This window comes from Tenrec ecaudatus, chromosome 1 (genome assembly GCF_050624435.1).
Source record: "Tenrec ecaudatus isolate mTenEca1 chromosome 1, mTenEca1.hap1, whole genome shotgun sequence".
Lineage (NCBI taxonomy): Eukaryota > Metazoa > Chordata > Mammalia > Afrosoricida > Tenrecidae > Tenrec > Tenrec ecaudatus.
Genome location: NC_134530.1, coordinates 197,125,014 through 197,152,340, shown reverse-complemented (window position 1 = coordinate 197,152,340; position 27,327 = coordinate 197,125,014). Strand labels below are relative to the sequence as shown.

Genomic DNA, 27,327 nt, shown 5'->3' with positions numbered 1-27,327 from the left:
TTCTGACCCACAGCAACACTGTAGGACAGAGCAGGCCGCCCAGTGTTTTCTTAGCTGGAATACCGGTGGCGGTGGCAGCTGCCATCCGGGCAGCCTCCCATGTGCAGAGTAGGCTTATTTTTCCCATGAGTTTCAAGGCTGTGTGTGACCCATGGGAAGTAGCTCGCCAGCCCTCCGCCAGACTTCTCCGAGCTTGAGCTGCCCATCTTCTGGCTGGCACCTGAACACGTGTCATGTGTGCCACCGAGGCTCCTCTGGTACTGGCTGTGGCCGGTCTATTTGAGGAGAGTCCCGATTGTCCCTTAACGTGAACGAGAAGGTGGCATTTGATCCACTGGGGCCCAGGGTTATGAAGGGAAGACAAGGAGTCAAAGGGTGTCCCTTACAGTCCCAGGGCCTCCCTGCTGCCTCTCCTCTGCCGGACGGCCTGGTCCGGGCCCCGTGCTGCAGTAGGGACAGCCCTCTCGCGAGGTCGAGGCACGGGACGCTGCTGCGGCAGAGTTGTCTCACGCGCTTGCGAGTCTCATCACCTGAACAAACTACCTTTAGTCTGCGCGTGTGTACACAGACTCTAGGTCGACAACTAACTCTGAAATGAAACTGCTAATTTAGGAAGCCCAAATAATTGATAGTTTTCAGTATAGTTATTAATCCACATTGAAACTACACCAGGGGGGCTGCAAACTATGGCCTGTTTTTTTGTGAATAAAATTTCACTGGAAGCCGGTCATGCTGCTTGGGTCTTGTTCTGGCTGTTTTTGTGCAACCACTGCAGAGCTGAGAAGCTGTAGCAGGGACTGTGTGCCTGACAGAGACTCAAATAGTCACCAAGTGCTTGTCCTGGAAACGTGCGCTGACTTCTGAACACGGCAACGAAGGGCCCGTCTGAGGCACGCAGAAGGCGACGACAACGAACCCAAACAAGCACTCAGATCAGACCCGCCGAGCGCCTTCCTCCCCGCCACCACCTTGTGCCCCAGCGTCACACTCAGTCCACACCAGAGGTAAAGGGTTACAAATATTCAGATTTTATTATAAATAAAATACTGTTTTTGTTCTTTTAAACATAAAAAATGCCAAGTGTTGCATCTTATTCACCACCCCGGAGGACAAGGCTGCAGAGATTAAGGCAAAGCGCTCAGGCGAAGGCACAGGCCAAGGGCCACAGCTGCGATTCAGTAAGGCAGTGCCGGGGAGGTGCCCGCCCCACCCCTGGGCGCTGGGCGTCCTGCAGCAGCCACCCCCTTGGTGTTCTACACGACGTCCAGGTCACTGGGGCCGCACAGCAGGAGACTGGCTGGACTGCGGGGTGGCCTGAACGTCTCCTAAAGAACTTTCCTATTAAACAAAAACCCTGTTGGAACACAGACCGCATGGATGGAGAGCAGAAAACAAAACCACGTCCAGGTGCTCCAAAGACTGGCCAGAGTGAACGGGACTCCTAGGCTCGATGGAAAACCGCCTTGGCCCGTTGTCTTTGATCCTGTTCTGCAGTCTTGACCAGATGGTGGATGTTAGGATAGGGCCACTTAACAAAAGCAACTGGCCAGGAGAGGCTGATGTGAGAACGTGACAAGCCAGGTCTCCAGGGGCAGTGTAAGAGGACCCAGGAGAAAAGTCAAGGCCGGGGGCTACTCCAAGTGGAGCGGGTCTTTGGTATACTCTGGCATGCCCCAAGGAGACAGGCAGTTCACTGCCTCCCTGCAGCACGTCCCTGGTGCCCCACAAATGCTCAGTCACCATGCGCTCCTTTAGAAAACTGACCCGAGAGGGCTCAAAGCCTCTCCAGAAAGGGCATTTCTAACTTACTTCAGCCTAGCACCAGTCACCCCCACCAGGATTTCCTAAATTCACCATTTTCAGCCTGGACAGCTTTCCTGCTCTGGGCCAGGCATCAAAGACAATGCTGTGCTGCCGCTGTGGGCCACCACAGGTACAACGGGCCCTCTGGAGAGGCAAGCAGGCTGAGGGTAAGATCAGAGAATGGAGGTGCTGCAAACAGGAGGCGAAGAGCCCAGTGATGGGGCCAACACACCCCGGAGGAAGAAAGGCAGGAGGGATGAAAATGTGTTGCACCAGTGAAGAGGGAGACTGGGGCCAAGAAGTGAGCAGACAGTGCCATCCTAGAAATAGGGCTAAATCTATTTACATAAACTCCTTACTCTATAATCATGATAAACAAACCAAAAAAATACCACATTCACACAAAAATATAAATTTGAAATAATTAATAGCACCAGTGTGTCAGATAATAGTTTTCTTTCCCCCCCGCTACGCAAAGTACAAAGTTGCATAGTGTTAAAGGCTATATATGAATCTCAAAGGAGGGATGGTGGGGGGGAGTGGGGCGGAGGGAGGGAACTGTCACACTGTGACCTGAACATCACAGAGCTGGGGCGCAGCAGTTGAGAAGCCCACTAGGAAACTCCATCTAAAGGTCTTCTCTCTGCATCTAGAGAGAAGGTTGAGAGTGAGTTTAAATCACCAGGTGCAGGAACTAGATGGTGTTGGGCAGCGGCGGGAAATGCTGAGTGCAAATGACTTGCCCCCAGGATTGGACAGACAGTAGCGTGCGGAGATGGGATTCTAGAAGATGGGAGCATTATCGAGAAAGCGGATCTAAGGGTCTGATGGGTCATCTCCGCAAAGAAGAAAAACGGACACAGAGGATCCTGACAACACAAGTCCGATCCCCACGTTACTTCTTTGCAGGAAGAGGCCAGGACAAGGCAGTTTGTGTTTGGTTTTGTCAAGACCTTAAGGCACCAATTGTTCTCTGCCAGAGAACTAGCTCTATGGGCGTACTGAGAAACAAAACCCAAGACTTTTTAAAAGCTCCAAGAAACTAGTCTGATTTTGAGAAAGACTTTAGTGGTTATCACAGGCCTGTCTCTTCTCTTTCAATTCCCTTTAAAGGAAGATAAAGGACGTTCACTGGTCTACCGTGATTGTAAGCTGCCCTTCCAGACTTACCAGCTGCCTGAAAAAAATAAAAGAAAAAAGCTCATCTTCCTAAGTCAAGAATCAACACAGGAGAAAATAAAACTCTTTAGCCTACTTCGATCGTCTCACGTTCCCTTAGAGACTGTCATGAACAGTAACTGCATCCTTACCCAAGGACGGCTGGGCATCCTGCACACAGAACAGCTGTAACGACTGACAGATGGCTACGAAAATGCTAACAAATACCTTTGGCACAGGATGGTCATTTCCTTTTGTTCAACAGAAGACGTGTTTCTTTCTCTATCTTTTGGGGTGCACTGCCCAGCACGATGCTTCTAGCAGCCAAGCTTTTCCTTCATAGAAACAAGAGTGCTGAGACTGCGGAGCTTCTGCTGGTGTGAGAGAGAGGAGGGCTTTGCTCTGCCCAGGCACGGAAGGGCCCCTACAGGGCGTCTACACCCCCGGACAGTAGGGAAAGGCACCACATCGCAGGCACATCCAGCAGGCTAAGTGTGTGTGTGTTAGAGGGATTCTGGAGAAGGAGAGACTTTGCTAGATAAAACCCTTTGTTCCCAATTGAGGATGTTTAATTTGCTTCTCTTGAAACTCTGTGACCTTTCCTAGTTCAAAAAGACAGTGATGGAGAGTCGCAAAGAAGTGGGGGGGGGGGGAGTGTCTGAAAAATAATGTCATCTTTGTGTTAAGGCAACTCGGTGGCCTCACAAGTGCCCCACTGTCAGGGGGCAGGGGCTGCCTTCCAGCTCCCGAGGGACGACGCTAAGGCTTCTCAATGGACGGGGTGTTGAAGCAGCCGGACGGTAGGGTCTTCTTGATGTCCTCCAGGTTGCGGATGTCCTTCAGGATCTCCTCGATGTCGCGGTTGTAGTCCATGATGGCAGCCTCCTGCTTCCTGGCTTCCATCTCCAGGTTGGAAACCTTCCTGTCGAGGTCACTGACCTTCATTTCGTCTCTGGCTTTGTTGAGGGTGCCTTCGATCTCATTGAGCTTGTTCAGATCCACCGTGTCCAGCTGCCCTGCAGAGCCAGAGAGGACACAGGAGAGACGCATTCCCTGAGAAGGATCACGGCATGCCACAAAGCGGGCCCACCGGCCTTTTGAGAAACGCAGGGCCCGCAGCTGTAGCCATGTAAAGATGGCACCGCAGACCAAGACTAAACTGCAGGCTGGTGATGTCAGGCATCACCAAGGTCAGTCAAGTCCCTACGCTGGTCTCGATAGGAAGTTTGGAGTGAGCAGCTAACGTGAGTGGGGAAGGTTTTATTCTGTAGGAAAACGCGTGTGTGCTATGCTCCCTGCAGGCACGGGTGCCACATTCCAGATGTGTGGTTCTGAAGGTCATGTGGTAACATTTAATACCTTTTACCCTCATGTCTGCAGATGAAAATCCACACTGTCATTTTAGTGCTATCCAGAAGAACATAAAACTCTCAAAAATACAACTGTCAGTCGACTTCCAGGGAGAATGGGCTGGTTTGGGCAGTCACCACCACTTTCAGGAGTTAAAGGCAATTAGAAGCCCGCTCATGGACAATGGCTGAGGTTGGAAGGCTGAAATCTACTCAACACAGCTTCACTTAAAAATGGGCAGGATGGGGTGGGGTGGGGTGGGGTAAGTTCTTTTTGAAGGAATTGCTTCCATAATCCGTGAAAATGGACAGCTGTACAGCGAACAGCGCTTCATACACAATGTACCGGATTTCATCCGCACGACACCATTTGACATAGGTGCTTCTAAGACCTTAACTCGTTTGCCCAAGTTACACAGCTAACGGGCAACAAAGCAAGGATTCCAAACCAAGTCTGACAGACTTCAAAGTGTACTTCTTTCTGTTGTAAAAAAAAAAAAAAATCCCTCTCTTCTAGTTTACTTTCACTTTAAATCACTCTGCTGGCACACAGCTGAGTCTTAACATCTGAAACAGATAAAAAAGAAAATTCCTCTCTTCCTAAAAAAACAAACCAACAACAACAAAAAAATCCCACAAAGTACTAACCATACTTTAAAAAGACTCTAAACTCATTCTAACTTGTAGTGATTCTATAGTGCTTCCAAGACTAAATCTTTCTAGGACTAGACAGCCTCGTCTTTCTCCAGTGGAGTGGCTGGTGGGCTTGAACTGCTAATCTTGCGGTTAGCAGCCCAGCACCACCAGGGCTCCTTACTTTAAAGGTTCACAAATTATAATACAATACTTTGGTCTAAAGCTGTCCCCACTGGACTACCAACACCTTAAAACAAAATCTGGTGACAAAAGTGTACGTGTTCAAGAATGAAGTGCCACCCCCCCCCCACCCCACCGGACTACAAGAAGGCTTCAATACACTTCTATAAGGGAATTCAAAAACTGCAGAAAATGGAATTCGAAGGTAAGGAAAACTTTCCATGAACTTTTTGAAGCCCCTTCATATTTCCTTGAAAATTCATGGCTTCACCTCTCCTTTGGCATTTTCCATGTCACCACTTTAGCTCTGAGTTAGGAAGGAATGGGGGTGACCAGGTACTGACTGCATGACTGGTCTCGGGTGTTTTTCTTCTTCTATCTTTGATACCATTCCCTTTCAATTCCTTAAAGACACTCACCCTATAGAATGAACTTAAAAAAAATTTTTTTATAATACTATTTCATTACAGCATGAACGGTGACCATGAAGGAGCCTCCATACTGGCAACAGAGCTTACAATAAGTAAATAAAGGCCTTGGATCAGAAGGTTCTGTTTGACGTGAGTCTGTAAGGCGTGTTGAATTGTGCACGTCATGATTGGGGAGTCCTGGCGAGGCAGTGAGTCATGTACTGGACTGCTAGCCAGGCCAAACCCGAGGACCCCTTCAGGGAACAAAGGTGAGGCTCTCTGTCCCCATCAAGCGCTACAGTCTTGGAAACCCACAAACTCTGTCGCTAAGAGTTGGAGTTGAAGAAGTCGGATTGGCATTTTTTGGCTCACACCATGCAAGATTCCGGTCATACTCTAAGCGGGTGAGGATACAAACGTTGTCCTGAAGCAAGGTGCTCTTAGCAAAGGCTCCAACATGGAGGACACATACTGATAAAGGCATTTTGAAATAAGCAAGAGCTGAAGCAAACATACACCTTAAGGATTTTACTAGACTACTTGACTGGGAGTCAGGCAAACCTATGCTAACTGCTTTTGCATGCACAATAGTAGGTCTTGAAGATAAGATATAGAGACCAACAGCTCAGCTGGCTCTGTGACACCTACCCAGCTGCCCAACAAGCTCATTAATAATGGCCAGGAGGCTGTTGACGGAGTTCTTGGCTTTCCGGGCATTGATTTCCGCTTCCTGAGCAGCCTGAGACGCCTGGAGAGGACACAAGGAGAAATGATACAAGCCATTTTTTCATCTTCTTGAAACATTTTTCTTTTACCCAGTCAACCAACAAATCTAATTTCCCCAGTGCTTTTGTGTCTTCCCACTCACGAAACGACATTCTCACTGTAGGTTTTTTCTTGGGGGGAATCTTATCTTCATGGTGAGGGGCTTGTTATTTCTAGATGAGTGAACAGCAAGGAAGAGACAGTCCGTATGCCTACACTCATGAGGCCCTGCTGGTTCACCTTCTGGGCAGGAGACCTGGGCTCCAGTCCTGCCCAATCTGCGGCATGGAGACTAATCATTGCTGAACAGGTCTCCGCGGAGTCTCCAGACTAACATGGACTCTATGAAAAGCTTCCCTTTCGGAACGGCTCACAGGGACGGCGAAGGGCCGGGCATGGGGTGGCCATGAGTCACAGCCCATTCCACAGCATCTCACTACGGCAATGCCGGCACCCAGCACTGCATCAACCTGCCAAGGAGCAGTACAGCCTCCCCTTCCCACTCACACGGCAAATCAAGAAGACCTGAGGAGTGACGAAGTCCATCAAGCGTGTTTTTAAGGAGTATAGTAAAATTTAGAACCCAAGCATATCCTTCTGGGTGCTTTTGGGATCTTCTAAGAAATGTTCCATTCTTTAAAAAAATGTTCATAACCAAGGGGAGTCTTTGTGAGCCCCTCTCCCGGCCCACCAACACAGACATGCACGCATGCACGCACACATCACTGATTTGGGCATCACGATTTACATCGGAATAATCCACCAAAGGTAAATATACTTGGGAAAATTCCATGAAACCTGAACAAATACAGTGGGCCTGAGTCATGGCAGGAAACGGCAATGGCAGGGGAAGTGTCTGAGGATCAGAAAACAGGCTCTCACAATGACATCTAGTCATCAGAGACGGGTGGCTGTGCGCTCCCTATGATTGAAAGGTTCCTCCCCAGCTTTGGGGTCAAGAAAATGCTAGATTGTTTTTGCATCAAAACAACGTAAAATGAAAGGAAAAAAGAACAAGTGAATGAAGGCCCCCTGGGCAGGCTACAGCTGCTCTCCCTGAGCCTTCCCTGGCCTCTGCTGCCCACACTCAGCCCTCACTGCATGGGGTCCATTCCAACGCCCACCACTCTGTTCAACCTGCTGACTCCACCTCCTCACCCAGGAACCCCCCATGCAGCACTCTTCTGGTGGAGGGAGGGGGAAAAAAGTAAACGCCCACCTAATTAACAATAAAAAAGTTTATTAAAAAATAATTTTTTAAATGTCAGACTCCAGTAGCACCTGGTAGCATAATAGGTTCTATGTTGGGCGGCTACCCTCCAGGTCAGCAGTTTGAATCCACCAGCTGTTCTACGGGAGAAAGATGAGGCTTTCTACTCTTGTACAGATGTAGAGTCTCGGAAAACCAAAGGGACGGGCCTGCTGGGGCCTGCAGGGGCACTGAGCCTCAGCATGGACTCAAGGGCAGTTGATGTGGTCAATGCCGATTTTCAGGACTGATATAAGACAAAAAGGATGGTATTATGGAAGGTGTTTGTGCTCGTTATAACTTCTGTGGCAAAAGTAATGAGATATATACCTTCGAACTAAATCCATGCCCTTTCCCAAAAATCCCAAAGGGCATATCTGTTCCTTTCTTTCAATAGTCTCTGATTCAAGTGTTACTCCAAACACATTAAAAAAAAAAATAAATAAAGCCCACAGATCTTAAGCATCTCCGGGAGGTTTTTTTGTTTTGTTTTTAACTATATGAGAATTTCCACTTGAGTCATACCTTGCCAGAAGAAAATGAAGACAAACCAAACCAACCAACTAAAAAAGGATATGCAAAATCAGGTGTTTACATAAAGATTGCTTCCTATGCTGACTTTCCCAGGGTTTTCTGGTTGTGAGTCCCTAGGAAGTGGGCAGGTAACACACTGGGCTATTCACGAGAAGGTTACCAGTTCTAGTCCATCCAGAGGAACCTTCAAAGAAAGGCCTGGCAATCTTTCAAAATACCAGCCACTGCCCCTGCCCCTTCCAGAGTCCCCCTCCAATCTTGATACCCAGGGGTCACTCTGCAACGAAGCCAACCTGATGATAATCTTGTAATATTTCTCTTTCCCATCCAACAATGAAATGACCCCCAGTCAAGGGTGCCATCACAGGGAGGTTTCCACTCAAGCCTTTCAAAAGCAAAACAGAGCAGCAAACAGACAGAGTTCTCTGGGGGCCTGTGTTTTCTTTCACACGCCCACTGTGCCATGCACTGTGTCAGGGCTACACGCCATCACAAAAGTTGAAATATCAAAGGAGATGGAAGGATTGCTTTCTGGCGGTGGTAGTGGCGAGCACCATTGTTTCAGAAGCCCTGGGGTACACGGAGCTGCTCTTTCCCCAGGGAGCAAATTGCCGGAGAGCAAGAGCAGCGTAAGTTCCTTGTTGGCCCTTTTGTTCCTTTTCAATGTAAAGCCTCTTAGGAACTGAATTACCCATTCTCAATCTTTAAAATATTATTTTGAAATGTGCTAAAACCTCAAGGGTGTAAACCAAAGCTCTGCTCTGACTGAGAGGAGCTTTGGGGCAGGACAACTGGGCAAGAGAAATACCTGGCAGAAAATCCAAGTTCTCTGTCTTCTATGTCAGGACCTAACCTGCTTTTGATCGGAAACTACAGGACAAGCAAAAGTCAACATGAACACAAAATGCTTCTCATCCAGCTGGGGGCTCTGACTAAGAAACGCCCTTCACGCTCTGCCTGGTGAACCAAGATGCCCAGTTTCTCACCATGCCTGCCATCATCATATCCTGGTCAGCGTCATCCTGTTTCCGCCTCAGCTCCTTCTCTGCGTCCTGTAGCTGTCTCAGCATGTCGTGCACCTCTTGGTCCAGATCGGTCACTTCGGCAAAAGTCCTTTCTGCCTCTACTCTGGTGCTGGTGGCATTCTAGGAAAAAGCAAGCAAGTTACTAACGAAACAAAACAACAAACACGCAGCCGCTCCCCTTTCGTAATTTGTAACAGTGGGGGATAGCGCAGTGGGGGTGGGGAAGAGATCCAGAATTTCCACAATAGTATCTTGAATTACACAATTTGTTATTTGCATTCAAAATAGCAGTAGTGAAAACGATCACCACCAACTAACACATTTTATGGAGCATGCTCATTTGTATCCTCTTATTCAATCCTCAACCTGTCCTGCGGCTGCCATTTCCAGTGGCGTTCACAAAGCTATTAAGTATAACCAATTTAAATGGGATCTACATTTCAGCCATGCCATCCTGGTCAGAATCCTTCACCTGGAGAAAATTTAAACCCAGAGCTAGTCTGGTTCTTGGCAATTTATCATAATGCACATAAAGATCCCAATCCTGAAAATACGAGTGTTTTATAAAATACAATGAACCCAAGATGTAACTAACAGTTCTACACAATTCTAATTTTAGGCTCAGTTCCGACCTTTCTTTTACTCCTTTCAATGAAACAGAGACTGACCTTTAAATAAGAGAGGTAGCTAAAGGCGCCACGCAGGAAGAGGGATTTAAAAATGTCTCGAGCCCTGCTGGTGTTGTCAAGCAAGCGTGGACAGCTAATCTCGGTTGGCGGTTCAAGCCCACTAGCCTCTCCTCTTGAGAAAGATGAGGCTTTCCGCTCCCTAGACGTGCAGCCGCAGCGACCCAATTAGCCAGAGCAACGTGCTTGAAGGAGGGGCTCAAAAGTTGTGCTGACTCAGCTCCCTGCATTGGCTAGAGAAAAACACGGCAGCTGTCCACATTCCAGGGCTGTGTTTGCTGAGTCAGGCAAGGCTTTCGTTTTCGCGGGGAGCTGGGTGCTACTCTTCCTCACAGCTCACACGCTGCCACGGAGCAGCAGTAGCAACTTGAAACCCTCTCCCCGCCCGTCAGTGTCGTTACGTTTGTCACAATGCTCGGTCACGAAAGGAAATGGCAAGTATGATGGACTGAATTATGTCCCCCAAGAATACGTATTGAAATCCCGGCCCCTATACCTGCGGACAGTCTCCTATTTGGAGACCAGGTCTCCTGTTATGTGAATGAGGTCGTACCGTTGCAGGCTGAGTCCTGAACCTCCTCCCTTCAGAGTTAGACACAGATGGGGCATATGCTGGGGAACCAGATCCACTGGAGGGTCACCGAGGACCCAAGGGACGACTGACAAGGAAGGAGCCAACACAGTCCCAACCCCGAAGAAGTGCATTGCTGTATTTTACGGGCACCCACGTGTGGACTGGGTGTCATAGCAGAAGTAGTAACTCAGAAGCAATGATGGCTCTTGGAGTCAAGATTAAAAAAAAAAAGTGGCAGGGGATTTTGGCTCTTGAAAGTGAACTGGCAATAAAATAAAAACAGAACGTGAGCTGGCTTTGGAGGCGAGGGGTGCACACACCTTCTGGACGGCGCTGGCGATTCTCTCGGCCTCGTGGGCCTTGTGCTTGGCCTCCGTGGCATCTGCAGCGGCATTGCCCAGAGCCAGCTGCGCTTCCCTTGTCTTCTCATTGGCTTCCACAATCGTCTGGTTGATGGCAGGAACCCTCCTCAGCGCCTCCTCGGCAGCAGTCTTGTTATCGTTCACCCGCCGGTCAAAATCTACACCGCGGGGGAGGGAAGCATACACATCTCACTGAACGCCCAGCAGGGAGAGGGGCAGCCCTCCGGGGCGATGCCGCTGGCGTGTGTTACGAACACGGACGTCCACCAGACGCGCTCAGTGCACATCTCCCCCGAGAGCACTGCGGCGATCGTCCTCGAGGGTGCATGCGTTTCAGGGGCGCAGCTTCGGACGGCAACAGTCACTGCGAGGCAGCGCCCGGAGCTGAGCAACAGCAGCACAGGGCAGAGCGCACAGCCAGTTTGTCCAGTGTGTGCTGTGTGACACGGGCATGGAGGGATCGCTGCAGGTGAGGAAACTAGGAATGACAGGTGGTAAGTTGCCTGCGGTCAACAGTGAGAGATGGCCTAGAATTCACACCCAGGCCTGCTCACACCAGAGCCCGGGGTTCACCATCATCCTGCACAGCTGCCCGGTGTAATCAAACGACACTGTTCTAAGAGCCCTGGTGCTGTCGTGGCTCCACCGGGGGCTGTGATCCACACGGCCGCAGTTTGCAACCACCAGCGGCTCCTTGGGAGAAAGACTCCCACAAACAGTTACAACCTGAACAGGCCACAAAAAACAGTCTCGGAAACCCATGGGGTGTGGGGGCGGGGTCGCGATGGGTCAGCATCGACTTGATGGCAGTTGCTGAGTTTAAGGCGATTTTATCAGCGCACAACCGAAAAGTACCCAGTGAACAGGGAACACGTCCATCTGGGATGAAGAAAGAAACCCCCAAGTAGAAGATGCCACTGAGGGAGAAAATTCAAGATAATGATCTCTATTTAGCAACATAAGCCAAACAGGCATTTTATGTTGTTTATACAATTCACTTTCTCTTCTTAAGTCTCCCCGTCCCATTTTTTGTTACCGTCTGGAGTTAATATAGAGGCAAAACAACTGGAGTGCTGAGCTTTTTCTTAGCATAACAAAAGTAGGGCAAGTGCTGGGGAGTGAATGAGGTCAGTGTGGTGAAACCATAGCTGAGTCGGGATCACAAGTATGGAGAGTGGGGGTGTGTGGGGGGTGTGTGTGGGGTGTGTGCGTGTGTGTGTGTGTGTGTGTGTGTGAAACTATTAGCTTTCATTCCACGTGCATCAGAAGAGTCTCATGAAAAGAGCTCTAAAGTAAAATCGAGGAACTGTCCAAATGCCCCCTGCGGTCCGACTGCCTCGTACCTTTCAGGCTGTCCAGGATGTCGTTGGCTTCTTGTAGGGTATTCCGCCCCTTCTTGGCCGCTTCCTCAGCAAGAGCTTTGGCAGCATCAGCTCGGGCCAGGAGTTGGTCGGCGGTCTGGGAACACAGGGCAGATCAGACACCGCACCTTCCCAAAGGACTCCTTTAAGCTCTAGTCTAACAGGACCTCCACCTTGGGGGATGCAAACAGCTAACAAGGCCACACTGTCGATGGAAAGTCTGGGTTTTGAATCGTCCCAGATGCACTTCAGAAGACAGGCCTGCGTATCTCCTCAGAGAGATCACGGCCAAGAAAAAGCACAGGGCGCTCAGGTCTGCTTGGAGACGCACGAGGTGGCCATGAGCCAAAACAGACCGGTCGGCGACTAGCATTCTAGCAGACCGGACAGCCCACCGCTGCCACCAAGACCTTGGTGTGAAGCCACGTTAGGCCCCAGACATCCCCCTGCCCCGGGAAACCTGGTGGCAGTGCAGATACAGCTTACACGTGGCCCACTTCAAGCCTGACTTCAGAAGAGCAAGCAGTCTGCAAATCAAGCCAACCTGCTGTTCAGTCTTTCCTTTCTCCAGAAGCCTCTTCACTTCAAACTCCTTCCCGCTCATGTCTGCCCGGAGGTCCTCGTAGTCTTTTAGCTTCTTGTCAACGAGAAGGCCCAGGGTCTCGGCTTCTGTCTTTATTTTACTGGCCTCCTTCTGTGACAAACAAGACCACCACGTTTCAGACCAGAGGAAGTGGTGGGCAGGCAGGGTCAGGTGAGCACCATATATACATTTTATATACACACATACATTCACGTTTGTGACCCACGTGACTTTTGTGAGGGAAAGAGAAGGTCCAGGCAGCGCAGGCTCAGAGTTCGCCACCTCTGGAAAGCATGCAAGACCGTGTGGAAGGGGCCGTGGGAGAGTTCATGACCAGAAATGGCCGCTTCAGAGGGGAACGAAAAATCACATGGAAAATGGCCATGAAGAGGCGTCCAAAGAACCCCCAAAGAAGACAGCATGAGAGCCCGCAGAGGGTGGAGAGGTGTGTCCATGCACATGGGAGAAATCCCACCCTGCGACCTGAGAGCCAATATTTATTTTTGAAAGAAGGGCAATTAGTCATCCTCGATCACCCTTCAGAGTGGAAACAAAGAAAAGACAGCTGTGACAGGATGAACACACGTGCGCAGCCAACACCCAGGTCCAGAGCCCTTTCACGCGAGACTCACTCCACGGACTCGGCTCCAGCCACTTCCGAGCCTACTCCCCAGCCCTGCGGCCGAGACCACTCACGTCGCCAGCATCAGACATTAGACAAGTCTCACCTAGTCTCAAATTTCATACGCATGACTTCTCCAGGGTGCTTATGTCTGGAGACACTTAAACCTTTACGGTAAAAAATCCAGTCAAGCTCTCGGATACAAATGAGGAATAAACTCTAAATTGAATGTCAAAATTACACACTAGCAAAGGGGCTTCAACGGGCTCACGGGAAAATGGGAAAGATCGTAGAATTTTCCCATGATCTTTTTGAAGACCTCACGCACCCCACTCCCCGCATCAGAGGCTGATCTGAGTACTCATCATTTGAAGGCAGAGAGGAAACAAAGTCTCACCAATCTCCACATATCCTACCCTCCCCCCCAAAGCATTCTGACCAAGTTCTTTTCACGTCAACCCCTCTCCTCCTTTACTTCTCCCCCGTTCACTACCAAAGCTGGTGGTACAGATCCGGTGTACTCGGCTTTCAGGAATGAAATAAATGAATAAACTCGGTTTCACAGAAGTAGTTATTCATATGGCTAAAGAACTCACTGTTTCTAATGACAGGATTCCTTACCTCAATGTTCTACGACTGCTTGAAAAACAGAATTCAATTTTATCAGTAAGGCACTTGGAGAGCGGAGGAACAGGGTTACTGGGATAGTCTCAGGATAGCCAGAATCTCGTCTATGGGATGTGGGGGTGGGGGAATGTGGGGGAGGGGGGATGTGGGGGTGGGGGTATGTGGGGTGGGTGGGATGTGGGGGTAGGGGGATCTGGGGAAGGAGGGGATGTGGGGGTGGGTGGGATGTGGGGTGAGGGGGATGTGGGGGCCGGGGGGATGTGGGGGTCGGGGGATCTGGGGGTGGGTGGGATGTGGGGTGGTGCAGCATGGGTCTGGAGGCCGGTGGATGGCCAACAGCACTTTGACCCACAGCTCTGTGCTGACAGGCTTCCCCCCCCCCTCCCCATACCTCCAGGGCCTCCGAGTCCACAGGGGTCAGCTGAGTGACACTGGCATAGATCTCCACAGCTTTGTCCCCAGCCCTCTTGGCCTCCTCATACACCCGGGCGGCTTGCTTCTCCAGATCCTGGGAGATGTTCTTTGCCTGCTCATATCTAAGGACAGGGATCAAGAACCGTGATGTCATGAGTACTTTAGCTGCTCCGGCATCATAGTATTCTTCAATGTCACTCGAAAGTTTATCCCTTTTGTGGCCACATTATATCCAGATTTGAATTTTTTGTTGATACCATGTGTTTTCAGTAATGGGAGGCAGGTTGGACTCTGGGGGGGGGGGGATTTTTGTGTGTGTTTGGTAATACTGATTTTGATACATTTATGTGGGACACACATGTCTCAAGTAGACTCTGGAGATGGGATTGGTGTCATGAGGCCGGTTTCTTCAAATTCAGTTACACAGGTTCCTGCCAAGCGGCAGTGCATACAACAACTGGGATGACACCTTCCCGGGTCAATACAAAGGTTAAAACACTCTAACAGCACTCCCAAGACGTCAGAGAAAGCACCACATTGAAATGCTATTTAATACTAACACTCCCTTAAGCTTATATCTCATCTCCTAATAACTTGAGCTTTTAACTGAGACATTGAGATAGTTTATTGTGCCAGCCTGGCCAATAAACACAAGTGGGATTAATTGAAGGGCAGAGAGATAAATGGCTCGGTGAGCCTCGCCTTTCTTGTCTCTCGCTCTTTAATCATCAGACCAGCGTGCGGCTGCCTTGCTTGGTCTGTGCCTCAATTTAAAGGGCACACTACCTGTGGGAAGTCTAGCCTGTGGGCTGCGTCACTGTAAGTTGAGGTCCCTTTAAGATCACTCTAATGAAATGTACATCTCCGGAGCTGAGGACTGACAGTTGGTGACCTGGCTGACAGTTGGTGACCCGCTTGCTGTTTGCTGCCTGTGCTGGGACAGCCTAGCTCTCTCTCTCTACAGAGGACTACCTGGTGGCCCTCAAGACTTGAAGGACTGCCAGTGTCTCACAACTCTCTCGCGGGAGTGAGTTGCACTGAGCCATTTGTACTGCTTTGTAATTTAACTGTTCATTTTTTGTATTATATATCTATCTGTTTATAATTTAACTGTTCATTTTTTGTATTATACATCTAACTATCTTTATAAGTATGTATCTAAAATTATCAGCAATCTGGCTTTATCTCTCTAGAGAACCCTGTCTAATACAGACACCCTTTAAACATTTGCGGCTCAAGTACATGATCTCTACTTTGTGATATTTTTGTCTTTTCCTTGTCGTTGAAATGTATGTATGATGGCTAGTCTTGTCATCGCTCTTGGCAGTTTCAGCCATTGAATCAAATAAAATCGCCGTGGCTCCACATCCCCTGCTCCAATCCCGACACCATTTCGAAAGCATGATGCACAAAGCGATCTCACTGTGGGACTGTACGCCCTGACTCACATGCATTTAATTGGTCACTGACCTGCTGGGAGTTCACGAACATTGTTAAAGGCGTAAGCCACTGTTAACGGACACTCACTTCCTGTTCAGCTCTTCGATCTCAAGCGCGGTTTGGCTCTCCCCGGCCAGCGTCTTCAGAAGCAGATTATAGGCCTCTGCTGAGGTGTCATTGGCTGTCTTCGCCACCCGCACGATGTCCTCAGCTTCTTGTTTATGGCTGTGCGGTGTAACACAGGGACAGAACAGACTATGAATCCGGCCACCCGACGGGAAGGAGGCAGAATTCAGGTAGTGCTCACTTTACCGGGGGCACACTCAGAAATTTGGGCAGAGTCCTCCCAACACTGGGAAACCTCATGAGTTAGCAATTCCGTGGTCATTTCAATGGTGACGGGTTTAAGAACAGCACTCGACAGCCAGGAAAGGGAAACTTTCCAAAACTATGGGTTTAAAATTTACAGGGGGTAGATGTTTATATTTCTTCAGAAACCTACCTGAACAGATTTAAGAATAATCTTCCAATGAAACCTTGTGTGCTAACTAGATAATAAGTTACCCAGTCAAAACACCAATCCCAGGCCTAATCTTTATTACCGTATATATTCAAGTAGAAGCCGACCCGAGTATCAGCTGAGGCGCCTAATTTTACCACAAAAAATGGCATTAAAAATGTGCTGAGAGCAGAGAAGGGGGGAAGGGAGACTCCGGATAGGGCAAGATATGACAAAACAACGATGTATAAATTACCAAGGGCAATATGAGGGAGGGGGGAATGGGGAGGGAGGGGAAAAAAAAAAAGAGGACCTGATGCAAAGGGCTTAAGTGGAGAGCAAATGCCTTGAGAATGATTGGGGCAGGGAATGTATGGATGTGCTTTATACAATTGATGTATGTATATGTATGGATTGTGGTAAGAGTTGTATGAGTCCCTAATAAAATGTAAAAGAAGAAAAGAGAAAAAAATGATTAGGGCAAAGACTGTACAGATGTGCTTTATACAATTGATGTATGTATATGTATGAACTGTGAAAAGAATTGTATGAGCCCCAATAAATTGTTAAAATAAAAAAAAAAAATAAAAAAAATGTGCTGAGAAAACACCGTATATACACGATTGTATATGGTAACAACAATTTGCTATTCTAGTGCAGTTATTACCGAGTCTTAAACTCGACTCCTCAGACGTTAGGAGCACGCCTCTCCCAAGCAGCCTAATTCCTGGTCAGGAAAAGCAACTCAACTCCAACGGCAGTGAAGAAGTCAGTGGACTCCCGCCAAACCATGCATTTCAGCCGCGAGAAGGATGAAGGTTTATGGGGGGTTGTCCCCAGTGATGACAGTTCATAATCCTTTGCCACACTGCAATATGTGACCCTTCTTTCAAGGGTGACACAGTTTCATTCAGAATCCTTGAGTGATGCACCCCAGAATTAACTTATGTCCAAGACTCAACACTCTTGGGAGCAAGCCAAAGTGCTTTCAGCTGTCTTCTTTCAGTAAGAAAATCCAGCTATGAAACCATCCATGTTCTGTGACCTACATGACATGGCTCACAAACTGCCATTTACACAAACTCAAAAGAGAGCTAGTATTAAGGGAAGAAGCTCAATTATTAGGGCTAGAATTCTGATATTAAGTGTACTCACGCATCCTGCACTCATGATGTTCATCAAAGGTATCTATCTCACGACTATAAATCATGTCTGTAAATGGTCCAATAACCATCTTTTGGGGAACCAATGCTAAGGGGGCCCGGTGGCCCAGTTGAGTAAGCACTGGACTACTAACAGTAAGGTTGGCAGTTCAATCCCACCCGCCATTCCTTGGTAGAAGCAGAACGCTGTCTGCTCCCGTAAAGATTTACAAAGCTTGGAGACCATACACAGGGTGGGCTTTTTTTACTGTATGTCAATGGTTGCTTTAGCAGAGAAGAAAATATAAAATGACTGCTTTGTGAAGGATACTTTCAGGCAGGCTAAAAAAAAAAAAGGTTTTAACTTGCTATCCTATATAATGTAAAGTCTTCTGGAGATGTTACCTTACACTTAAAAAGTCTTAAAAAAAAAAAGCAGTGCAGTGACTACTGCCTGTGTTCTTGGCTGGCTCTCTAACGTACCTAGGATTAGTCTACTGAGACTCCAAAAAGAAGAAAGAAATTAACATTTTCATTACAAAACCAATAGCAGCCTCTTTCCCCTGAAAGTCATCATATTCTGATGCCCACAGTACATTGTCTCATTTCAGAGGACAAGGACGGAGTTAGTGTGGCTGAGGGCATTCCGCAACAGGGCAGCGCGCTGCGTGCTGAAGGCGGTGTTCCGGAACCTGGCTGTGGGGAGAGGCAGGTGTGCACCCACCACTAGGGAAGCAAGACTTGAACAGGGGAACAAGGGTCTGGAGGTTACCGTTCGGCAAGCTTCCGTGCCTCTTCTGCCAGGAGCGTCATGTTGTTAGGGTCCCCCGTGGACTCCGGCTGAACGATTGACTGAAATGGAGATGCACAAAGCACTGATCTCAGAGGGCCGAATCACGTAAATTCAGCAGTAAGCTCTGTGTAACATCAACAGATGTGATGGTGGACTGATATTTCTATTTTCAGTGAAGGATCAGAGAAGATCAAATGGTTGAGCGCCAAAGGAGGGACAAAGCTTCAGGGAGAAGCCAGAAGGTCCTTCTGTTATTTGCTCGCTGGAATTACTACTTCATCTTATCCACTGAGCGGTGTGGCTTCTCATTCAACCACAGGCAATGAAAGGAGACGGGGCCAATTTAGCTAGGAAACACTCTCCTGCCAGTAAGAGACTTAGTCTCCTGAGACCCACACTCCAGACTCCCCCATCACTCACCACATTGGCAACGGCAACTTTCGCCTTCTCCAGTTCCCGGGAAGCGATTTCCACCAGCCTCTCGGTGCTCTCCACGCGGGCACGCGCTTGTTCAGCTAAATTCCCGGTCTCTTCGACGGTGTTCCGGATGTTCTGCAAACGGCTAATTTGGCTAGAGAGACTGTTATTCACTCTCTGGAGGCGATCCATCAAATTTTGGTCGACATCTGCCATGACAAGGAAGAAGGAAGACCATCAATTATTTGCGCATGGATTCCGGGGCAGCGGCTTGGAGCAGGCGACACTGCCGGTGTTTCCTTTCCCAAGCACAGCGTCCTTCTACCAAGGGTGCCTCCTGCCCCGGGCCGGGCGGGGCCGGTCCACCATGCCAGGATGTGCCGATCCTGCTGCACTCAGGTGCCTGCCCCTCCATGTGGTCCTAAGTCTCCCTGTCTCACTTCCCACCGCCGCGGCCGCAGTCTTGTGCACTGCTGAAGGGTGGGGTGGGGAAAATCAATTTTGGTATTCAAGCCCATGCCCGAATTAAGATAAAAAGGCAATGCTGCCAAAAGTACGGCCAGTCCTGAGTTGGATATTTGTCAAAAGTCCGTTGAAAACAGTTGTTGAACTGTAGATTACACTCGTTTGCATTTTAAGTTGAATGACAGACCCTATCCCATTCAACTGACAACTCCGAAGTCCTTAAAAACCAAAAGGTGACTAAAACCCATCAAATATAAGCCTGTCATCATGAAAACTTCATATATCATGAGACTATGCTAACATACCGGGGTGTGTCAAAAAGTCCCCAGAAGATGGAGATATGGTATGGAATTTTTCACGAACTTTTTGAAGACCCCTTGTCCACGCACCATTAAGTGCCCGACTAAAAAATCACTGGATTCCTATTTCAGTTTGAAGCTCAGGGTTGGGGTCTAAGTTCTCCAAGAAATGGAAAAAATTACGAGTAGCAAAGATTAATGCAGGCTTGAAAACAGCCCCTTGGAGCAGAACGCTCCAGCATGCCTACAAAGGGTGTGAGCCACACAGCTCCCTCCTACCCAGGGTCCCGCTTGGATGATTACCTAAGTAACTCTGTGATCCTCTATATATGTTAAAGAAAACAGATCAGACACAATCTTAAGAGACAGAAAATAATTTAGATTTAGGAGGCACAGACGTTCCTTTAGAATTTCAAGAATACAACAGAGATTCGCCTTTTTAGCCAGTTCTTTAAAAACACGAGGCTATTTGAGGAGAGCAGAGAGAAACTAACTAGTAGGATCACTTCAAGTCCCTCCAACTACAAGGGTCTACCTGCAGGGCCAAACTGCACCGCATAATCTATCAAACCTGCCCAATACACACAAGCGCAAACTAAAAATGAATTTTTAGGGATTGTATGAAAAGAAAAAACAAATCATTATGAAGTTATTTTCGCTTTGGGCTCGTTTCAACCTATGTGGGAGAGGTCAGCCAGGAACTCCACAACTGAGCGGCGGTGGGAATGGGCTTTAACGTCATTCTCACTAGGCTGCTCACAAGGTCTCGGAAGCTACAGCTCATCAGGTACACTCGCTACCTGTCAGGGGCTCCAGGGGAGGTATGACAGCTTCCACCCATCAGAAGCACCTGCCTGAGCCGAGGAAAGTGGGCGAGAGGTAGGGTTACAGGGACCTGTGGGTAGCTGGGGCTGTGCTTGGATGCTGGCAGCTTAGATGGGTGGTAATGCTGGCTGACGGGCCTTTCCGGCATTAGAGTAGGATACCCCAAAGTGGGCAATATTGCTCCTCAGGGACCACTGGAACGATGGGGGCAGAGGGAAGCTGCAAAAGCAGATGCCTATACTTTATGCCAGATAATGGGCTATAGTGTAAAAGCACCTTCATTGCCAGGGGGCACTGAGTACTTTCTCGGAAAAGGGGGAAGTAGGCCAAAGAAGTTTGGGACCTATGCATGAAGGCTGCATGCCAAATCTCAGCTCTCATGTGAATTTCCAGATTCTAAAATGTCACACACACACACACACACACACTTCAATCTTCCAACGTACAAGGCTAGTCAGACGTGAATTTGTTGTTTCAAGAGACTATATTAATGAGACCACATGTACAATGTAGGTCTTGGTGCTTAGTACAGTATCTGGCATACTATTGGCACCTAGCAAGTATAAAAAAAGGGCATGTCTAGGAAAAAAAGTTAATTCACAAAATACAAATAAAATTTAAAAGCTAGTGAATTAGCTAAAATACCTTATTTTTAGTCTCAGCTTAAAAAACTGGAGTTTCCTTTAAAATCCATAAATGTACTTAAAAATAAATGATTTTTTTAGCCTTAAAGCAGCCTCTTCTCTATTTATGAATAGGTGTTATCTGTTAGGAGAAGCCCAGTTGGTATAGTGGCTATGTGTCTGGCTGCAAGCCGCATGGTCAGCAGTTTGAAATCACCAGCAGCTCCAAGGGAGAAAGACTAGGCTTTCTACTCCTGTAAACAGTTAGTCTCCGACACCCACAGGAGGTCGCTATGACTCAGCATTGACGCCTAAGTGAATAAAAGTTTTATCAGGATTTTATAGACTCAGAACAACTCATAATCCTTATTTTGATTTAATTTTCTGCAAAAATCTCTATTGCAATCCTTATGCTTCTAATGTATTGCCACAACTTGGGAAAACCCATTTATATATAATATACATGTATATACTATTAACATACTATAATATACAATTATAGCATAGTACACTATTATGGTATACAATGTTGCAATACTACATACCATACTAAATATACTACAGTACTATATAGCATATACCATAATAGTAATACTATATACTACAATACTATAATATCATACATTATAGTGCACTCTAATAGTATAGTATAACATGAGTATACTATTAATACAGTATCTAGAATAACTAGAAGTGTGCATCTTGATGGGACGGATGGCCTGTTGCTGGCCCCAAAAGAACAGACCAGAACTGCTCCACAGGTGCCCTGGGCTGTCATCTTTAGGAGAGGCGCTGTCAGGCCTTTCTTCTGTGGGTTTGGACCACCAACCGCACGGCCCCTTCCTTAATACACTGCATCACCCAATAAAAATTCCTCTGCTACTGGGTGATTCTGTAATAAGTCTTTAAGGGAGCAGATAGCCTTGTCTTTCTCCAAGTAGCGGCTGGTGGATTTGAACCTTGTGATTAGAAGTCCAAGGCTTCTCTGGCAGGGACAGCAGGGCCCCCAGAGTTAAATGCAAATGGTTTGCACCATTCATCCAGGAACTTTCCTTGTAATGGGATAGAGTTACAAAATGCTTGGAATGTAAACATTCCGATGTGCTGGAAAATTATCTTATGCTTACATTAAGCTGACAGGTACTCATTTTGAAAAATGTTTTAAGAAAACAAAAAAATCATTCATATTCCACAAACAGTTTGAAAGTGGAAAAAGAATTTCATAAAACGTCCTACTTAACCTGGAATTACAAACCACATCGCGGGAGCTACGCCCTGTTCAATCATGGGTACCTTTGACATCCTGGGCTTCTCGAAGAAGGTCCATCACCTCTCTCTCTACTTCCTTTAGTCTATCTTCGAAGGCTTGGTCTGTTACCACCTCATCCCCAGTCCCGAGGTCGGCTATGAGGCGCTCCAGCTCTTGCAGTTTCACCCGGTGGTCGGCAACCTAAACCCCGTGAGGAAAGTCAAGAGACAGGCAGGACACTCTGGATCACAACTCCGACAAGGGCAGCATGGGTGGTCTAGGATTTGGGAGACGCCTCTACTTTTCAGCATATCCCCCCAGGTGCAGCTGGTCTTTATTTTTCGGACTCGAAAGGGAACTGGGTCAGGACCGTGCCTTTGACTTGACACACCGCGTGCTGTGTCTCCTATAGTCGATACCTCCTGCGTGGCTAACAAAGCCCTGGTGGCACAGTGGGTCGGTCAGCACCGAACTGGGAACCTCACGAGGGAAACCAACAGCCAGGCTTCCCACTCCCGTAACGAGCGACAGTCCGACACCCACCCACAGGGGCAGCTTGGCCTGTAAGCAGGATCCCTGTGAGTCAGAACCAACTCAAGGACAGGGCCTTTTTTTGGTTTAATATCTTCATTTGGTCTTCTGATAGCTATATCTCAAAGTTCACATCTAAAAGTATACTCATTTTTACCTCCTTTGAGTACCGTGTATACTCGTGCATAAGCCGAGTTTTTCAGCACATTTTTAATACAGTTTTTGTGGTAAAACTGGTGCCTCGGCTGATATTCAAGTCGGCTTATACTCGAGTATATACAGTCATCCTAATTTCAATAAATAACTACTCCATCTACTTCAAGCCAAAAAAATCCCAAGACCCCTTCTTAATTCTTCTTTTCCGCCATCCGTGCCCACTTAGATTGTCTCCCTCCCCGAACAAGCACCCGTATTTAGCCACTGCAGTTTACACTGTCATATTCCATCACCTCTCACCTCCATTCTACACATAGCTGTTCGAGGGTTCTTAAACAGAAACTGAATTTTTAGCTTACTACTCTTTCGTGGCTTCCCGGTAGATGTGATATAAACTCTAACTTCCTTACCGTGGCCCTACAAATGAGCTCTCCAGTTTTATCACACGCCAGCCTTCCCTCATTTAGAATGTCCCAGCCACCCTGCAGGTCCGGGACATTGCGCAGCATGCTCCTTCTTATCCTAGTAACCTCACCTGAAATGAACTTCCCTAAAGAATCCTATAACCACACCCCGCCAGTGCTCTTCTGCCTCTTACTGACACTTAGCTCATTTAGTAATACTTTTGTGTGCAGGCATGCCTGGATTTATAAATAGCTTTATTGGCATATAACTCATGTACCAGAGTGCAACCTTTGGATATATTAGAGGCTTGTGCAATCATCACCACAATTAATTTTAGGGCATTTTCTTCATTTTTGTACTTATGATGATCAGCTCCCTATTTCCACGCAGCTCCCTGCCATCATCCTAAGAAACGATTAATATAGACGCTGTCTGTAGATTTACCTATTCTGGACTTCATATAAAGACAATCATACAACGACCCCCAACAACAAAATAAAACCTCAGAGCAGAGAAAGCAGAAAATGACAAAACTAGAATGCACTAAAAACATTGAAAAGGGAAACTAAGAATAAGGTGTTAAACTTTAAAACCTATCTGCATCATTCACTTTCTGAGACAAGCCTATTCACATGGCTGGAGGGAATTCAAGGGAGGCTTAATTCGCCACAGAGACTCTGCATATGGGGTTTTGTGATTGTACTGTCATAAGTGTAAGCTCGGCAGGCTCTAATATAATTCCCTCCTCTGATCTTGGATTTTATTTTCCTTGTTTGGAATCACACAGGCTGGTGTGCTTCTTCCCTGGGGACTCAGCAGATGGCTCACTTAGATGGCTACTTAAGACAAGCCTTTAAGAGCCCACACTTCTTTCTGATAGCCAAGCACCTCTGATTTCTACACATTTTGCTATAGCACGCATATCTTAAGTGATCCCTTCATGAGGTTAAGTAGCGAGTAGGGCCATGGCATAAGAACTAATTACCTTAGGGTCTAAGAGGTTAAGCACAAGCTCAAAATCCATTCCTATATCTGTAGCTTATATATATATATAATGTTCTACCTCAGTGACATGCCTGCTTTTTGAAAGTTTGCTTTATGCCACTTTGCTTCCCCCCCCCCCTCCAAAAAATCTAATTAGATGAGTACCAATCTTGGCTAACTGAAAGAAACCCAAAGAGCATTATCTTAGAGTTTGTGAAAGAGCTAGCATTCAGCGTTTGCTTTCCGGCAGAGGCATTAAGGAATCATGCCGGCACCAGCAGCGACAGCAAGAGCGGTGTCTCCGGCCCGTAGTCCGCACCTAGGCATCCAGTCACTCAGCTGTCTGAACTGCGCCTGCGAACACTAACGCTCGTGGGTCGGTTAGGTTCCAGGGGTGCTTTGGCAGAATGTGCTAGGTTGTTTTGGGGGGTCAAGGCGCACTCACGATCTATTTCCCACACACGCGCATGGCAATCCCTTCTGTGCTGTGCGCTACTTTGGTGTGGGAGGGTTTCACAGGCACACTCTGCTTTCAGGAAGCAAAGGAAACCGCGGCTTAAACTTTTGTTTGTCTCCAGGCGGCACCTTGAGTCTAGGAGAGCAGGGCCGTGTGAATCCTGGAGCTCTTTCCCTCCGTGTGTGCCGGGAGGCGTGCACCTCTGAGCGCGTACCTACCTTATCCTTGACCAGCCGGTAGCACGGCGGGCACTCCTGGCAGCCGGGCCAGGACCGATTGTAGAAATAGTTCTCTTCACACTGATCACAGCGATGCCCCACAAAGCCTTGTTTGCATTCACAGTGACCGTCATCTTTGCACTGCAGAGAGAGGGACCCCTCGGGGTGGCAGTCACAGGCTGTAGGGTGAAAGCAGAAGAACAAGGAATAAGATAAAGAAGAGGTACATTCCCCCCTCCTTTTCTCTGTCTGCAGATTGCTCTCCAAGCAGGCGGTGCCAACACTGGAAACGCAGGCCTATTGATGAGAATTGCAGTGGGTAAGTCTGCTTCCCAGAGCAGACAGATGTTTTGGAGGCAAACTTAAGCTGGAGTAAAACGTACACCCTAGGAGGCACCTTCCAGATCACGTGAGAATGACAGAAATTACGCGAGGGAACTCACCTTTCCCTTCAAGAGCTCGCCTCGCCCCTCGACCCTGTGTATTCTCTCAGTAAGGGGCTCGAAAGGCCAAACGCGAGCCCTGAGTGTGCATTAATTTATAGCTGATTACTCACTTTGTTCCCCGAACCGAGTTAATGACTGATGCTGCATTCCAGAGGAGAAATGAAGAAATTCAGAGAGCAACCCAACTGTTCTGCGCCCTAATTCCAGGCCAGTGTTTACGCCAAGGAGAAGCAGATGTTTGCACGTAACCGTGCCCAAAGGGCCCCAGGAGTGGGAAGCGACTACAGCCAAGGAGTCAGCAAGCTCATGCTCCTGTTTCATTATCTGCACTAGGAATGTGAGCCACTAGAAAACGTTCTGTTGAGGGCATTTCTGTCATTAAGCGGGGACTTCTTGGAGAGGGAGGAGAAAAAGACGGAAAAAAGTTAAGGATAAGAAACACTAGTAAAAAAAACAAAAATAAGGTGGCTTACAAAGAAACGGGGAGCGCTCAAGTCCCAGATACATTCAGAAAAGGATATCAGTCTAACAAAGCATCGGTGATTCAGATGCAGCCCTGATGGTAAGCCAGGTGCGGCCTCATCTGCCCCCGTCAGGGTCCCTTCTGGATGTAAGTTCTAAATGGAATTAGGGGAGACCTGAAGTTCTACAGGAGCTCTGGTGGAGCAGGAAGTAAGTGTTGGCTGCCAATAGAGAGGTTGGGGGTTCAAACCCAGCAGCAGCTCCAGGGGAGAGAGATGTGGGGTCGCATCCTTAAAGAATGCAGCCTTGGGGACCCCGGAGGGCAGTTCTGTCCTGCCCTGTAATGACACAATGGCAGTAGAGTCCGTCTTTTGGCAGCAGTGTCACTGTAAGGTTGCGTGTGTGTGTGTGTGTGTGTGTGTGTGTGTGTGTACTGTGCTACAGGACACTGTCAGAGGGGGTGACATCAAAATGACTATCAGATTTTTGTGCAGTGTTTTACAGTTTACTCTAAAAATGTCCCTGGAATTAGTGATGAGAACAAAAGCATTGTTCATAAGCCCATGTTACACGTATCAATAGGTCCTCTAGGCTGAATGTTCATTTCCTTTTCGGACCGTCTAATGCCCCATTTCAGCGGCACAGCCAATCACCTAGCTTCCACTGCTCATGCGACAAGCAAGTACTGCTGCTTTTGTCTTTGCCAGGGTTTGATCGTTCCTGGTTTCGTCAAATTTTCTGGTGTTTTAATTAAAATGCTGTGAAATTAGTGTTTCTGAAACAACATAAACATGTCTTTGAGAACCAAGTGTAATTAAAGGCAAAGAAGAAAGAAAACACAAAAAGCCTTCCACTCACTTACTAGTAATGTTTTTACTCATAATGCTGGAATTCACCGTAGAAAGGTTTTATAAAACATTGTGCTCCAGCAAATGTATAAGGGTGCTTTGCTCAATTGATGTATGGATGGATTGTGATAAGAGTTGTATGAGCCCCAATAAAAAGATTTATTAAAAAAAACCATTGTGCTGTTAGTATTCATTTCATCTAAGAAATACTATACTTAAGCCAGTTACAACTACAGGCATAACATATTATTCTTGGATTAAAAATTATAACGAACAGAACACATAGGATTCCAGGTGGTCTGGTATAGGAGGAGGCCTGTGGGGGTGGGATTGAAGGAGGGGGGTGGGGGGAGTCCGGTTTTGACACCCTGAGTTACTGCACAGGGTCACACCAGCCCTGGTGACACAAACAACCGCTTTTGGGTAATGTTATTTGCCACCAACACCACTTACGTTTGCAGCCTTCAGGTCCGAAGCCAAAGTGGTTGACCTCACATCGCTCGCAGCGCTGGCCGGTGATGCCTGGCTGGCACTCACACTGCCCAGTGACGATGTCACACTGGCCATTGGTAGAACCCAAAGCATGGCACTCACACCTGTAAGGGGAGACATGACATTGCTCAGGGGCACAAGCGGACTCCCAGGACAGTCTGTTCTCTTCAGAACAACAATGACATAATTTGCACCAAAAGCCAGAATACTAAAAGGTGATTAAGACAGATGTTCGTGG

General features: G+C 47.7%; 1 protein-coding gene across 1 annotated transcript in view; it reads right to left on the bottom strand.

Annotated features, from left to right (window-relative positions):
- Positions 1 to 1,005: 1,005 nt before the first annotated feature.
- The window catches only part of LAMC1 (laminin subunit gamma 1), a 139,289-nt gene continuing 112,967 nt past the window's right edge, over positions 1,006 to 27,327 (bottom strand). The window contains exons 16-28 of the mRNA XM_075528191.1: positions 27,051 to 27,193; positions 24,842 to 25,020; positions 22,135 to 22,291; positions 18,633 to 18,838; positions 18,192 to 18,271; positions 15,866 to 16,003; positions 14,316 to 14,460; positions 12,637 to 12,786; positions 12,075 to 12,189; positions 10,690 to 10,889; positions 9,071 to 9,229; positions 6,185 to 6,284; positions 1,006 to 3,977 (exon numbers count right to left, since the gene is read on the bottom strand). Of these exons, the coding sequence (XP_075384306.1) occupies positions 3,721 to 3,977; positions 6,185 to 6,284; positions 9,071 to 9,229; positions 10,690 to 10,889; positions 12,075 to 12,189; positions 12,637 to 12,786; positions 14,316 to 14,460; positions 15,866 to 16,003; positions 18,192 to 18,271; positions 18,633 to 18,838; positions 22,135 to 22,291; positions 24,842 to 25,020; positions 27,051 to 27,193 (2,029 nt within the window). The 3' untranslated portion in view covers positions 1,006 to 3,720. The remainder of the gene's footprint in view (positions 3,978 to 6,184; positions 6,285 to 9,070; positions 9,230 to 10,689; positions 10,890 to 12,074; positions 12,190 to 12,636; positions 12,787 to 14,315; positions 14,461 to 15,865; positions 16,004 to 18,191; positions 18,272 to 18,632; positions 18,839 to 22,134; positions 22,292 to 24,841; positions 25,021 to 27,050; positions 27,194 to 27,327) is intronic.